Consider the following 16,022-nt stretch of genomic DNA (forward strand, 5'->3'; position numbering starts at 1 on the left):
GCTCCCAGCATCTCTACTGTATCTGTGCACTCGGCTGCAGTTACTCCACCCTAGGCCTCTCTCCGCTCTTATCTGGCCCACAACGAGAGCCACCTGCCTGGCTTCCCACTTGACCAACACTAGACCATTTTCCACATTTAAATCTGAAAATCAGCCCATGACTGATCCTTCCTTGAAACTTGACCTGTGGATCTTGGAATAAATGCCAGACCTTCCCTCCCCACATGCACACAACCATGGTGCCTGGGGTCTGGCCCACCTCTCCAGCCAGTGAGCACACACTGTCCCATGTCACCATCCTGCAAAAACCTTGAACCACTCAGCTGCCTCCTGCTCCTGCACCAGAAAGTGCTGATCCTGTCTCAAAGCCTCTAAACTTCTCTCTGCCTCGCTTGGTCTGCCCCTAACTTGTCAGTGGAAAGGCTCGTTGAGTCCTTCGATCCCAGGTCACATGTCACCTTTCCAGGCTGCTCTGTGGAAAGCAGGCCACCTGTCCCAATCAGTCTTCCAACCTCCGTGTATTTCATCCACGATAGTATATTAACAGTAGCTGTGTTGACTGCTTGTTGTCTTCCCAAGTAGAGTGTAAGCTCTAGGAGTCCATGGCTTCCTTGCCTGGTCCCTTGCCACTGCCTCAGTGTCTAGCACAGTAATTAGGCCAGAGTGATGAGGACATGTTAGAGGACATGTTCATGAAGAGATGGATGAGGTTGAGTCCCGTTACAGACTGAGGTTTAAGCTCTGCCCTTGACCCATATTACATAACTACGTTCTCAGCAGTGCTCTGGGAAGGAGAGCTCATCCTTATCTCACTAAAGAGGAAACTGAATCCCAGAGAAGTTAAATCATTTACAAAGGGTCAGACAAGTTAGTAGGATAAAACTTCCTCCCCACCCATCCCATCTCTGTATCACACTGCTGATTGCACAGGAAACACTCTGAAGGAGGCAGGTTTGAATCCAGGGCTCATTTGGGATGCTGCATTTTCCAAGGTAGATGAGGGTAGGAGAGAGAATCTGGAGTCAGGAAAAGTCCGAGGGCAAGGCTTATCAGCTGGCTTGGTTACAGCTCTTACAGGTTTTTGTTTGTTGTTGTTTTTTGTTTTTTTTTTTTTTTTAGTGGTACTATTGTGTGAAAAATAATCCTTCAGGATTATTTCAAATAATTTGAAAATATTTAAGAAGCCATGCTTAATCATTAAAAAGTTAGTAAAATTGGGACCCCCGGGTGAATCAGTGGGTTAAGCAGCTGCCTTCAGCTCAGGTCATGATCCCAGCATCCTGGGATCGAGTCCCACATCGGGCTCCTTACTGGGCAGAGAACCTGCTTCTCCCTCTGCCTCTGCCTCCCACTCTGTCTGCCTGTGCTCGCTCTCTCTCTCTCTAATAAATAAATAAAATCCTTAAAAAAAAAAGTTAGTAAAATTATCGATGTGCCTGGACTGCTGAAAAGAACAATTGTTCTCTGACCTGAATATTAATCTGGAGTCTGAGTGTCTGAAAGAGTGGGCTTAAGCTTCAAGCGAAGGCAGGACCTTGAGGCATGGTCTGCGTTCTTCAGGCGGCTACAGCAGGAGGGCGGGCCTGGAGCTCCCTGAAAAGTTGTATTGAGATAGTTTGAAAAAAACCCCAACTCATTTAAAATTGGAATTTGACCTTCAAAAGCCTGTTCTTACCCTTCTCTTTTTCTTAAACTTAAGATATCATAGCACAGATTTTTAAGGAATTAACTGTCTGGAATCTATGTTGAATAAATACTACATCTTGGCTTAGACTTACTTCCCGTCTCCACAGTCAAAAATTTATGGATTAATGCTGTGAAAACTTAGGGGACAAGGTTAAGAACCTTTTAAGGTGAAACAATACTACAATAGTCCGTGCTGAGGCCAAACCAGACAGTGTCTCACATGAGCTTAAAGGAGTTAAGAAACCCAGCCCCGAAACAAGAGGAGGCAGCGCTCTCTTATCTTGTTAAAACCATGGGCAACTCGGTGTGGGTTTTAATCTTAGAGGAACAATACACGAATTGTGAATTAGGATAAAAAAATTTGGCAACGCTTGGGGGATTACCACCATAACTTGCTAAGAACCCTTTTCCTCAGTGTTCCTCTAATGATCTACAAGGCCAGGCCCATGGAGAAAGACTGCACTTGTGTGACCGAAACTGTTTTACTTGGCAAAGAAGAAACTGCACATTCTGCTTTTTAGACACCATGTTTTAAAAAAGTTTGCATCTGCCTGTATATAAAAATACATATTAATACACTCAAACCCTAATTATTAAATGGTACACAGTGAAGTCTTTTACAATCTGGCAACTGTGAATAAATAAAAAAGCTGCGGAGAAAAATAAAAATTTTGACATCATGAGGCATGAGCTCATTTCATATAGCTTCTTAAGTTTATGTGTACATAATTGTATCCAGACCCCTGGCGCTGCCTGCTATGTAGAATTTTGAAACATGCTGGAAATTTGGCTTCGGTTTTCTTTTAACTAGCCCAAACTTAGATTTGTATAATACATTTTTTAAAACTCTGGTTTTCCTTACCAGGTAAAAGAATTCTTTGGCTCTTTAAAAGAAAAGGGTTCTCAGCTACGTTGTGTCCAACAAACAATTGAAACCATTGGAGAAAACATCCGTTGGATGGACAAGAATTTTGAGAAGATCAGGGTGTGGCTACAAAGCCAGGAGCTCGAACTGCTCTAACAGTTTGTTCCTTGCTGGTTCCTGTGATGTGTAATCGCTACAACGTTGTCGAATGGGATTATTTTCAAATCAGAGATGGCGGTTTTGGCTCCACTGAAGAGGATTCCTTTTCCTTCTTCCTCCTTGGACTATTCCTGTGAAAAGACTGGTGACTAAATTGTCCATCGATGGGTTACTGCTACGGTGTCTTTTGATAGGTGTTGCCTTGCCCTGTCAACCCAGGGGGTGGGTTCCCGACTGTGGAGGACTACCTTATTCCTTTTGTTTCCTTACACTTATGCCTGGTGCTTTCCAAAGTCCTCCCCATGTGTGTGTGTCACCCATAAGCTGTTGAGTCCCTGTCTTCTAGAGACTTGTGAATAGTGCAGACTACTGAACAGTGAACGGTTGGATCGATGACTAAGCCGGTACGTTCCACCTTTCCGTTCCCTGCTGCAGGCCGAGGCTGACTTCTAGACCCATGTCCTCAGGCTTGTTTGCTCTCTTTTGGTCAGTCTCCCAGGAAGGCAGATGGGAGCCGGGGTAGGAGAGAGTACAGGGGGGGGGGTTTATTACCCTGGTTCCCTTGGAGGCTGCCTTTGGCTGACCTCTACTCGAGCTCGGCTCCTGAGAGGCAGCCCCCCCCACCAGTCCTTTCCACACCTGCCTTCTGGAAGCCGCTTCCTGCTCTCATTCCTCCAGGCTGAGGGAGAGCTGAAGGGCAGGCCTGGCTCTCACTGGCAGTACTTATGGGTTCCTTCCATCCTCCCCACACCTTTGTTGAGAAAACAAAACTTTATAGACCCCTCCTCAAATATAATTTGAGTGTGTGGTCTACTTCCTCAGGGACCCTGACTGATACTGTCCCTCTGAGAAAGCAGGGAGCATTCATTCAGGCCTAGCAGAGAAGCCTTGAAGTTGAACCTGGGAGCTGTGGACACTTGGGTAGGTGATGCCGCTTCTCCCTGCTCCATATTTGGCCTAGCCTGTAACTCCCCAATAACTTGTTACTGGCACTTCCTGCCACCAAGTTACAGCAGAGTCTCCCATAAATTATGTACTATAAAACTGAAAATACTTATAATTAGCTTATGTGTGGACAATGTATTGTCTCTGAAGCCTTTTATGAGTTTTAATATACTCCAAAATTTAGGATAAAAGAATGATCTGAAAAAACGTCAATGTGTTCCAAAACACTGTGGCACAGAGTGACTTCTGGACACCAATGTGTTTACAATTCTATTTTGGTATGTATTGTATGGTCCTCATGGTTTGAGAAATCAAAACAAAACCAGAAATCACTGGTAATTTCCACCCCCCGAGGGATTAACCTTTAAAAAGACATACAAAGCCAAAATTTCAATGTAAAATATTTTTAATCGTGGGTAATATTTTTGTATTTTCATTTAATGAAACATGGAAATGGTGGTTTTCATTTTTGGTCACCTGTGGAACCTCTTCTAATTTGCTTTTGTTGGCGAAGTCCATTTTCTAAATAGATACAATATTGCTATACCAATGTACAAATTCCTTTTTTTGTAATAAAAGTTGTCTTCCTGGTCTCTGAGCAGATATCTGCAATGATTTCCTCCTCATGAGACAGATGCAAGAAGACGATGATTCTATAACTTAGTCTTGCCATCACTAATAACCAGTAAACACCCAAGTCTTGAAGCCCTTTGTGATGAACAAAAAGGCCTCTGTGGAGAACCTTTTCTGTTTACTATCACAAGCATGTCTTCAGTCTTTGGATTTAAAAGTACTTGTAAATAGCATGGGAATCTGTAATACTGCAGCCAATTCCCTGCACACTATCTGTCAATGCCAACAGTTTCACTTCAGAAAACAAAAGTACCCCCCCCAACTTTATACTACCTAGTTAGAAGAATTAGAAATAGTTAAATCCCAGAGGAACAGTGTTTTTTTGTGTGTGTGTTCTCATTAGTGCCTTGGAAAGGGCTGTTTAGTCACCCTAACACCAGCTTTTATTTCCCAGATTTAGAATGATAGAATAATGCCAGCATCTCTCATGGGATAGATACACAGCTTTTAAAGCAGGTGAAGCTTGAAACCCTATAGGTATGTGCATGTTTTTTGAAGAGAATTAATTTTATGCCCCATTCTAAGCTGTTCTTTTGCTGTGGTTGCCCTCCCCCACCCTTAGACAGTATTAGTGATACTGAGTTTTAGTGAAGTCAGTTAAGTTCTGATAAAAACTTAAAATACCTGCTTGACAAAGCTGGTTTCTTTGGAAACAAATTGCAAATCAGTTTGACGACAAGGACCTGATATCTTTTCCTGCCTTCAGGACCAAGAAATAAAGATGATATTATTTATCAGAATCCCCTCAAGGCTATCAGTGCTAGGTTCGCAAACAACTCATTCCAGAAGATCTGAGAAACCCACGTCTAGGGTCTCAGAGTCTGGTTCTTAAATTACTGTGGGGGGAAAACCAGGTTTTTAAAGTCTGGATAGCTTTTTTTTTTTTTTTTTTTCTTTAAGTAAAAGTTTTTGTATTTGGTAAACCCAACTTCCATGAAGCCAGTCGGGATACAGTGCACGGACTAACGTGGCAATGGCTCTAAGCAAACAATTGCTGCTCTGGTTACGTGTGTCAGAAATGGAAAGCATAGCTTAACACAGTAACCCAAGTTTAAGGCATATGCATATTCTAAGGATTAGATTTTACTACTCTCGGAACGCATTATGTGGTGACACAGACGGCATTTTGCTTCTCTGACTTGATTCAAGTCTCAGTATCTTTTGTGCTGGCTCTAAGGGGCAGAAGCCCTAACCTCTGGCAAAAAAGGATACTGATGGCAGTATGTCCTGGTCTGTCCAGGTTATCTATTAATTTATTAGCAGCCCAAGAGGAGATAATGTGCCCAATGTACAATATTTTAGGTTTGACTTATAAACATTAACCCAAAGAAATCTCAAGTACAATTCCAAAGCCCAAGAGGAAATGGATCATGAGAAATCAGGACATTCGACACGTTCAAAGCATTGTTTTCCAAATGCTAACAACAACAAAAGAATTAAGTGCTAACTGAAAATACTAATGAGATTTACAGGCACTGTGTGTAGAATGTGCAAAAGTTTGCAAAGGTTTTTCCTTTTTTTATGTGTTGCTTTAAGAAACTACCAAATCTATCTCATAGAAATATAAAGTTCCCGTCTCTCCCAACTGAAGGCATTTTTTAAAAAATTCAAAGTTTATCAATACTCAGTACAGTAACACAGATGAACCACACAAATTCATTTTCTTTCTGGGAAAAGAATAACCAATGTTTAGGATATCAAGATTGGACAAGTAACACTGTCTAGAAGCCACCCAGAAAAATCTGCTGCTGCTCAAAGCTTTGTCCTTCAAAAGTCACCATCCACCAGCTGAAGATTTTATAGGCAGATACCTTGAAAAAGTCAAAAGGAAAAAAAAATCTAGTAAACTGTTTGATATGTAATTTTCTTGACATGGGCAGAGTCAATTTAACATTTACTAAAAGCACTAACAGAGACAACAGGGAATTTCCTGTAAGTAAACATGAGCATCTTAAAAAAATTCTAGAATTTAGAAAATAAAAAAACTTGTAATTTGGGTGAATATCTTTGGAATAGGTCTAATAAGGATACCTCCCTTGTTAAAGGAAATACCTTACCATGGTGACAGAGACTAACCCAATCTAACCTACATTTTTGATTTCTTTAGGCTTTGGTCAGCCAGTGGTCAGGAGGTTTGAGGGTTAGACCCATTCCTTGGTAAGAGGAATTACACAGTACGAACGGTAAGGGCTTTCAGCATAAATCTGAGTCCTTCATCTACATTAGTTCTTAAGTCACCATCAGGTAGGATTAAACAAAGTACTTGACTTTGACCACAATCTTTTTTTTCACCTTTGTTCCAGAAAACCCTGTAATTTCCACTAGACCATAAGGGGTACTGCTGTCTAGCCCACCATGTTGGTCTTTTGAAGACATGAGCACCCTAAGAACACTGGTCTGTAAGATGTCACAGGCTAATTGGGCTTTGTCACAGTAACCGGTAGTCACAAACATTTGGGTTTTGAAGGCTCGGCTAGACTTAGGCAGTCATTTTCTTTAGGAACCTGGCTTGATATTTTAAAAGACCTCATAATTATAAAATTATTATTTTTAAACATTGTAGTAGCCCATGATTTCATTTATTGCTTTCATTGAATTAACCTCTAGACACTGCAATGTGCATTTCATGCCAATAATTAACAGAAAGCACGAGTAAGAAGCAGACTTGGTTTCCCTGCCTATAACACAGGTCTATAGAAGGTACAGTTTTCATTTACAGCAAACACCCAACTTACCAATAGTGTGAACTTTAACTTGTATTTTTTTCATCAGCTTTTAGCTTCTTAGTTTCCTCCTTCGCCTAAAAGAAAAGCAGAATGATCACTGAACTCTTTCTTTCCTGGATAAAGTATCACAAAGCAGATCTATCAGAAGATGCTTAAGAAGAGATGGGCTTTTCCAAATTAAAGGGTCCAAAGATGACAGGTCAGTGGAGGAAAGTTAGATTAACCTAAGGATTTCCTTTTCATTTTAGCCCAAACTATGAATTATTCTCTTTCAAGTCTGTAAACTAAAAATAACCTTAGGCAATTTAAAATTTTTTACTCTAATTTTTTTTTTTGAAGGCTACGATAGTTGAAGAAAAACACAGGAATTCTTGAATGCTATTCATTCATTCTGTAGTGATTTCTTTCTTACTTGGGGGCACTGTTGGGAAGCTAATCCACTGAGATACAAGTGCATGAGCAACTAATTATCAAATCTGGTTTCCTATATTGTTTACGGGTTTCACTCCATTTTGAGGTATAAATTGACATGTAATTAGTTTCAAGTGTACAACAAGGATTTGATATTTGTATATATTGCAAAATGATGAACATAGTACATCTAGGTATCATACACTATTAAAAATGTTTTCCCCTTATGATGAGAACATTGAAGATCTCTTTTGGCAACTTTCAAACATGCAAATACAGTGTTATGAACAGTAGTCACTAGGTTGTACTATATATTCCCATGACTTTTTTTTTTTTTTTAAATAACTAGGAAGGTCTGTATCTTCTGACCTTCACTCTTCTCACCCACCCCACATCCCTCTCTCCTATGGCAACCACCAGCGGATGAGTTTGCTTTTGTTTTTAGATTCCCCATAGAAGCGAGATCATGTGGTATTTATCTTTCTTTGAATGGCTGACTTCACTTCACTTTATCATGATGCTCTCAAGGCCCATTCCTATTCTCACAAATGGAATATTTCCTTTTTTATGGCTGAAGAGTATCCCATTGTATGTATCCACACATCTACTTGGTCCATACAGCCACTGATGGCCACTTGTGATTGTACCCATTTCTAGGCTACTATAATTAATGCTGCCATGAACAGAGGGGAGCATGTATTTTCCTAAGTTTTCCTTTTCTTGGGATAAATACCCAAAGGAAGAACTGCTGGATCACAGGGTAGTTCTATTCCTAATTTTCTGAAAAACCTCCATACTGCTTTCCTTTGTGGCTGTGCCAATTTATACTCCCACCAACAGTGTATGAGGTTCCCTTTTCTCCACACCCTCCCCAGCACTTCCTTCTTTTTGGTAATAGGTATGTATCCTAACCGGTGTGAGGTGATAACCTCATTGTGATTTTGACTGGCATTTCTTTGATGATTAATGGCGATGAGCATATATGCATGGGCCTGTTGGCCCTCTGTATGTCTTCTTTGGAAAAATATTCTATCTGCCCATTTTTTTAAATCATGTTGGTTGCTTTTTTATAATGTTTTTTATACATTTTCAATATTAAGCCCTTATCAGATGTAGGATTTGCAAATATTTTTTTCCCACCGGATCTGCCATTTTTTTCATTTTGTTGGTGGTTTTCTTGGTGGTGGAGAAGCTTTTTAGTTTGATCTAGTCCCTTTTGTGAATTTTTACTTTTGTTGACTTTGCTTTTGGTATCAGGTCCATGAAATCCTGGCGAAGACTAATGTCAAGGAGCTTACCCCCTCGTTTTCTAGAAGTTTTATGGTTTCAGGTCTTAAATTCAAGTCTTTAATAAACATTTTGAGCTTTTTAATGTATGGTATAAGTCGGGGGTCCAGTTTCCCCAACACTACTGCAAAGACTTTCCCTTCCCCCATTGTATATTCTTGACTTCTTTGTTGTAAAATGACCTTATACATGTGGCCTCATTTCTGGGTTCTCTACTCTGTTTGGTCACCTATGTGTGTGTTTTCATACCAATACCATTACTGTTTTGGTAACTGTGGTTTAAAATTGGGAGTGTGATGCCTCCGGGTTACTTATTCTTAAGATTGTTTTGGCTGTTCAGGGTCTTATGTAGTTTTATAGAAATTTTAGGATTTTAAAAATATTTGTGAAAGTGCTCAGTTCAGCAGCACATATACTAAAATATTTGTGAAAAAATGCCATTGCAATGGTGATGGGCATAGAATTGAATCTGCATACTGTTTTTGGTTGTATGGACCTTTTAATAATATTAAATCTTCCAGTCCATTAAGTACAGACGTTACTTATATTTAGTTGTGCCTTCAATTTCTTTCATCAATGTCTTAGAGGTTTTTTTTTTTTTTAAGGTTTTATTTACTTATTTGACACACACACGGAGAGAGATCACATGTAGGCAGAGGCAGGCAGAGAGAGAGAGGGGAGGGATCAGAGAGTCCAATGTGGGGCTTGATCCCAGGACCTCGAGATCATGACCTGAGCCGAAGGCAGAGGCTTAACCCACTAAGCCACCCAAGTGCCCCAATGTCTTAGAGTTTTTAGTGGATAGTTCTTTGAGCTCCCTTGTTAAATTTATTTCTAGGTATTTTATTTTTTGATATAATTGCAAATGGGATTATTCCCATTTTATTTTTAACATATAGAATTGCAAGATTACTATGTATCAGTTTTGTATACAGCAGCTTTACTAAATTCAACAGTCTTTGGTGGAATTCTTTGGTTATTTTTTGTATATAATATTCTATCATCTGAAAATATTGACAGTTTTACTTCTTCCTTTCCAATTTGGATGCCTTTTATTTTTCTTGCCTAAGTGCTCTGAACAGGACTTAACAGAATATTGAATAAAAGTGGTAAGTGGGCATTTATGTCTTCCTATTTTTAGAGGAATGTTTTCAGCTTTTCACCACTAAGTATGATGCTTTGGGTCTATCATATATGGCTTTTGTTATGTTGAGGTATGTTCGCTATATACCAACTTAGTTGAGAGTTATCCTAAGTGAAAGCTGAAAGTCATCCATTGCTTTCTCCACTTCTTTTGAAATGATAGGATTTTTTTCCTTCATTTTATTAATGCGGTATATAGCACATTGAATAATTTGGGGGTGGTGTACCAGCCTTATATCCTTTGAAAAAATTCCCACCTGATAATGGTATATGAACCACTTAATACTATTTTGAGGATATTTCAAAAATCTATGTTCAGCAGAGATACTGTCTGGTGATTTTCCTATGTCCTGTTCTGGTTTTGTTTTCAGGGTAAAGCTGGCCTGTAAAATGAGTCTGAAAGTGTTCTTTCCTTCCCTATTTTTGGGAGGAGTTTGAGAAGGACTGGTATTAATTATTCTTTGAATATGTAGTAGAATTCTCTAGTGAAGCTGTCTTGTCCTGAATGTTTGGGAGGTTTCTGATGACTGCTTTAATCTCCGTGGTAATTAATGAATATTACATCCTGCTTTTAGTCTTAGTAGGATGTAGGTTTCTCTCTTCTCCACGGTCCATTATGTTGGCATGTAACTGGTCATTATGTACTCACTGCCATTCTGTTAATTGTTTTATAGATCCTCTTTCCTTTTTTCTCTTTTCCTTTGTGATTTGATGACTTTCTGTATTTGTAAGCTTATATTCCTTTTTGTGCATTTACTGTTGATTTACAAAGTTTACATATGATAACGTTAAAGTCTATTTAAAGTTGCTAAGAAGTTTGCCCTAAAATTGTATATATTTACTCTTCCCACCATGTTTTTTTAACATCCATTTTACAAATTTTAACTTGTGTATCCCTTAATGGGTTATTATAGTCAATTTCTACTATTTTTAACCTCCGTACTGGCTTTGGACATGACTGATTTATACCTTCACATTATTCTATATTTTACTATATATTTACCTTTACAGTGAGATTTGTTCTTTTACAAATTTTCCTGTTACTAAGGAGCACCCTTTATTTTCAGCTTCAAGAAGTCCCTTTAACCTGGCTTGTAAGGCTGGTTTAATGCTGATGAACTCTTAGCTTTTCCTTGTTTGGAAAACTTTTGTTCTCCTATTCTGAATGACAACTTTGCTGGGTAGAAGATTCTTCACTGAACGTGTTTTTTTTGTTTTGTTTTGTTTTTTGTTTTGTTTTTGTTTTTTAATATCGGCATTGTTAACAGATCCCGCCACTTGCTCTGGCCTGCAAAATTTCTGCCAAAATCTGCTGATAGAGACAATTGATTTCCTTTCTTTTCTTTTTTGCTATGTTGAAGATTCTCTCCTTGATTTTTAACTTGTGATTTTTCAATTATAATGTTATTTGGTGTGAGTGTCTTTAGTTTCCTCTTTTTGGGGAATTGTATGGATGTCTGTTTCCTTCTGCAGGCTAGGGATTTCTTCAAATAAGTTATTTCTTCAAATAAGTTTTCTGCCCCTTTATCTCCTCTCCTTCTGGGACCCTGGTAATATTAATGTTCGGCTCCTTGATGTTGTTGTCTGACAACATCTTAACCTATCTTTACTTTTTTTCCCCCATTCTTTTTTCTTTTTATTACTCTAATTGGTGAGTTCTGCTATGTCTTTATGTTCACTAACCCTTTCTTGTGCTTCATAACCCATTCAGTGTTTTAGTTCAGCTACTGTATTCTTTAGCTCTGTGACTTCTGTTTGGTACTTTGTCATTATTCCCATCTCTTGTGGAAGTTCTGTGCTCATCCATTCCTCTCCCAAACTGGGTGAGCATCTTTTTCTTTTCTTAAGATTTGAGAGAGTGTGTGTATGGCAGGGAGAGGCAGGGAGAGAATCCCAAGCTGACTCCCTACTGAGCATGGAGCCCGTGGGGGTTGACATCATGACCTAAGCCAAATAAAGAATTGGAAGCTTAACTGACCGAGCTACCCCTTGTGAGCATCATCTTAACTATTATGTTGATTTATCAGGTAAATCCAATTCTGTTTTTTGTTTGTTTTCCTCCTGAGGTTTGATCTTTTTCTTTGATTTGGAACCTGTTCATCCACTGCTTCATCTTCCTTGATTCTGTGTTGGTTTCTCAAACAGACAGTTCAGTAGTCCTGAACCAGGAGATGAACCTTATTATTCAACCCTGTCCGGGCTCTTGGTTGTCTCTCAAACGTTTGTGATAGGCTCATAGACAATTTTCTTTTTAGTGGCTCCCGGTAATTTGAGAGCGTGCCATGATCTGTCAGGGTCCCAAAGGGGAGGATCTCTTGTCAGCATCTAGATGGAAGCTGACTGGAAGCCAACGCCTTACACAGCATCATTTAAAGAATGCACATATAAACAGTCCTGTGAGACCACAATCTAAGTCCTGCTAGCTTGCCAGAGCCCAGTGATCTGGGGGTCCTCCCTTTGGTGGCAGTCAAAAAAACTAGCTCTCCAAATGAATATATTAACTGCTTTCCAGGAGATCCTGATAACCTGAAGTGAGGCAGGTGGAGACTAGAAAGATGGTGTCCACCAGCCTCTGTCTTGCCAAGTATTTGAACCCCCAGACAAGTGCTATGTAAGATGCCTGACCCTCGGCCCAATGTGTAAGATGAGCCATGACACTTTCACAGAAAGTCTGGGTGCTTCTCAGTTGGATGCCTCCATGCTGGACTCTGGAGCAGGTGAGTCTGTGTTCTCAGGCACCTTCTCTCTCAAATGCAGGTCTTAAAAGGATGGGTGCCTAATAAGGGGATCAAATCCTTTGCTTCTCATGAAGAAGCTGTGGGTTTTGAGTTCCCTTTTGATTATGGGTCACGGTTCCTGGGGTTGGATTTATGTTAAAACTGTTCCTGTCCTGCTTCCATTTGGGATGTTCTCATTTGCTAGATTAGTAGGAGTCACTCAGCCAGTTTTGGGCTTTTTTTTCATAGGACATTGTTGGATATGTACCCGGAGATTGTCCACAGGAGAAGGTGAGTTCAGGTCTTCCTAGGTCACTACCTTGTTTCCTAGACTTTTGATGCAGCAGGAGTATAGTTTTTAAACTATAACTTCAGTTTCTCATTATAGTCAGAGGATCATAGTACTAACCATTTTAACTAAATTCTATGTCCTTGGAGTAGGAAAGGATCTAGAAGTTGTCTCACCTAACTTGCATTCTTGCCTTGAGCACATGGAGTAATTTTGAGTAACAGTTTTGCTTCATTAATGCCCAGCTCTAAGAAACCAGACTTTATAACTTTTTTAGTAAGTTTTTAAGTAATCTCTACACCCAACATGAGGCTTGAACTCACAACCCCAAGGTCAAGGTTTTCAGCTCTACTGACTGAGCTAGCCAGGTACCCCTGGACCTTGAAACTTCTAGTCATTCATTGGTCTTAGTACATCATTTTTCATGTTGCTCTAGAAAGTAGAACTAAGAGTCATCCTTTCGAGGTGGCATCTAATGAATATTCTGGATCATAGAAACCCTCGGATCTTCTCTAATTCTGTATGCTACTTCCATGTCTTAAGCTTTATACCAACCCCATTTCCTGGCATTATCTCCCCCACCGCTGCCACCACCATTTAAATATGTCTGAATTTGATATGGTTTTTACAGTGCATAACATCACATAAATTGCTGACTTTTTTTCTTAATGGAATTTCTTTTTAAATAACTGGGGATTTACATTTAATGAAACATAGTACAGGAATCTGAACTGTCAATGTGTTATATACATAGTAGTGATGTGGGTCTTTGGAGGGGGGAAGGTATAAAAAAATTCACCTTTCCCAGTATTAGCCAAAGGCTTAATCTATCACAGGCTCAACTCTTAATGCTCCAAAGCCAACTACTGAGAGATCAAGTAAACGAAGGATTGATAAGGACCAATGAACTAGCAACCAGCAAGTCATCGCTGATCACAGGCAGGGCTCAAGCAGAGGAAGCAGGAATTACAGGTGTCTGAGGGAGGTGAACTTATGGAAGGAATTGGGCTGTAGGCTTATAAGTTGGAGAACTGCTTTTAAAGTGGTGAAAACTAGAAAGTTTATAATACAAGGTCAAAGCATCAAAATGAACAGACTGGAGAGAGTTGATTATTGACCACTCAGATGGAAGGGCCATATCAGGGCAAGGAGGGGAGAGGGTTTCCAGTGGGAAGGTTGGTAGAGGACTTTTGGGATTTTGTGCAGAGTGGTCTCAATTTTCTCCATGAAGCTGAAGGCAAAGCTAGCTGCACACACTGGCAGGCAGTAGCTGGAAGGGAGTTTGATGAAAGAGGGGCTGGACCTACACTGATTATGGGCTACCACAGCTTGGTGGGCATTGCGCACCGTAATACTTTGTGTGACAAAGGGTGGGGGGAAATGCAAGGAACTTGAATTGGGTTAAAATTGATCATTGAGGGGGGCGCCTGGGTGGCTCAGTGGGTTAAAGCCTCTGCCTTTGGCTCAGGCCATGATCCCAGGGGCCTGGGATTGAGCCCCACATCGGGCTCGCTGTTCAGTGCAGAGCCTGCTTCTCTCTTTCTCTCTGCCTACTTGTGTTCTCTGTCAAATAAATAAATAAAATCTTTAAAAAAAAAAAAAAAGATCATCGAGGGGGCATCTGGGTGGCTCAGTGAGTTAAAGCCTCTGCCTTCGGCTTGGGTCAGGATCCTGGGTTCGAGCCCGGCACTGGGTTCTCTGCTTAGTGGGTGCCTGCTCTCCCACCCCCGCCCCGCCTACTTGTGATCTCTGTCTGTCAAATAAATAAACTCTTTTTTTTTTAAACATTTTTTTTTTTAAAGATTTTATTTATTTATTTGACAGCGAGAAATCGCAAGTAGATGGAGAGGCAGGCAGAGAGAGAGAGAGAGGGAAGCAGGCTCTCCGCTGAGCAGAGAGCCCGATGCGGGACTCGATCCCAGGACTCTGAGATCATGACCTGAGCCGAAGGCAGCGGCTTAACCCACTGAGCCACCCAGGCGCCCCACAAATAAATAAACTCTTAAAAAAAATTATCATTGAGATTTCTAAAGGACCACATACTTTAAGTCTCTAGAACTTCAATTTCTTTAGCAAGATGTACTCTGGCATATACAGTGCTTAAACTATTAAACTACTATTTTATTCTGAATAGATTCCAGTTAGAAACAAAATGGATAAAAGGATAAATGCCACTCCATGTAATTGCTACTTTGTAGTAATATTTTGAGCCGTTTACCTTGGCAGAATCCTTTGCTTTCCCTCCATTCTTGGGTGCTTTGGAGCTGGGAGCAGTTCTCTTGACTCTGTCCTAAAGCAAAGGCAACGTAATGAGGCCATTGTTATCATCAGTCCATTGAGTGCAATTAAATAATGGAAAACTTTCAATATACATAGAAGTGTTTAAAGGTAGAAAGTAAAAAGGATTAAAAATACAGAGGAAAACGTGGGTCACACTGATATTCTGCCAATGTCCACAAGGACATTTGCTCATGAAAACAGCTTGTTTCTGTCAGTACTGGTTTTTATGTGCCAATAGAGCAAGGATGGGATACTCATTTTCTGTGTTAAAGAAAACAAATTTAATAGCAGAAATTATCACAGAGAGCTAGAGGCAAGTTTTCTATAAAAATAAAGTCCTGTTTGCTAAAAAGGCATTATTTACCCAGGAGTGAGAAGCAGGATGCTGAGGGAGTTAGGAATTCAATCACCCAACATGAAGGGGACTAACAATTTAATGATTGGGAGAGCTGTTTAGTAAGAGCAAAACAAGAGCAAACAGATCTGCACTATTCATTGTTCTGAAAATGGCCATCAAGTGCACTCAATTCACTTTTCTATTTGATTTATATAAGGGTGTATTTACAGGTTAAAGGCCACATACTTTGTTTTCATTCCTCTTTAGTCACTTGCTCTGAGCACCTGCTATGTCCCAGGAATTTTGCTAATGTTGACCACAGCTGCTGCATAAAGTGCACCGCTCCCTGGTATAATAAATGGACCAAGTGTAGCCCAGAGTACAGGGGAGCCCTTCACTGGGTGTGGGCAGGGAGAAGCAGTGAGTGTGCCTGAAGGAGCTGATGCTTGACCTGGGCCCTGAGGGACAGACGGGCAACAGCCATGAGAAGGTGCAGTGCAGGGGGGGCTGCTCTCATCTGCAATGAGCAGAGACAGAGCATTAT

General features: G+C 40.2%; 2 protein-coding genes across 18 annotated transcripts in view; one reads left to right on the plus strand and one right to left on the minus strand.

Moving 5' to 3' along the window:
• The window catches only part of ERAP1 (endoplasmic reticulum aminopeptidase 1), a 38,888-nt gene extending 34,574 nt beyond the window's left edge, over nt 1-4,314 (plus strand). For all 3 annotated transcript variants that reach the window (XM_032335686.1, XM_032335684.1, XM_032335685.1), the window contains exon 19: nt 2,552-4,314. In XM_032335686.1, coding sequence (XP_032191577.1) covers nt 2,552-2,707 — 156 coding nt within the window. In that variant the 3' untranslated portion in view covers nt 2,708-4,314. The remainder of the gene's footprint in view (nt 1-2,551) is intronic.
• Nucleotides 4,315-5,505: 1,191 nt separating this feature from the next.
• CAST (calpastatin) overlaps nt 5,506-16,022 on the minus strand; it is a 113,101-nt gene continuing 102,584 nt past the window's right edge. For all 15 annotated transcript variants that reach the window (XM_032335696.1, XM_032335695.1, XM_032335694.1 and 12 more), the window contains 3 exons: nt 15,080-15,151; nt 7,024-7,088; nt 5,506-6,099 (listed from right to left, as the gene is read on the minus strand). In XM_032335696.1, coding sequence (XP_032191587.1) covers nt 7,038-7,088; nt 15,080-15,151 — 123 coding nt within the window. In that variant the 3' untranslated portion in view covers nt 5,506-6,099; nt 7,024-7,037. The remainder of the gene's footprint in view (nt 6,100-7,023; nt 7,089-15,079; nt 15,152-16,022) is intronic.

Source organism: Mustela erminea, chromosome 3 (assembly GCF_009829155.1).
Source record: "Mustela erminea isolate mMusErm1 chromosome 3, mMusErm1.Pri, whole genome shotgun sequence".
Taxonomy (NCBI): Eukaryota; Metazoa; Chordata; class Mammalia; order Carnivora; family Mustelidae; genus Mustela; species Mustela erminea.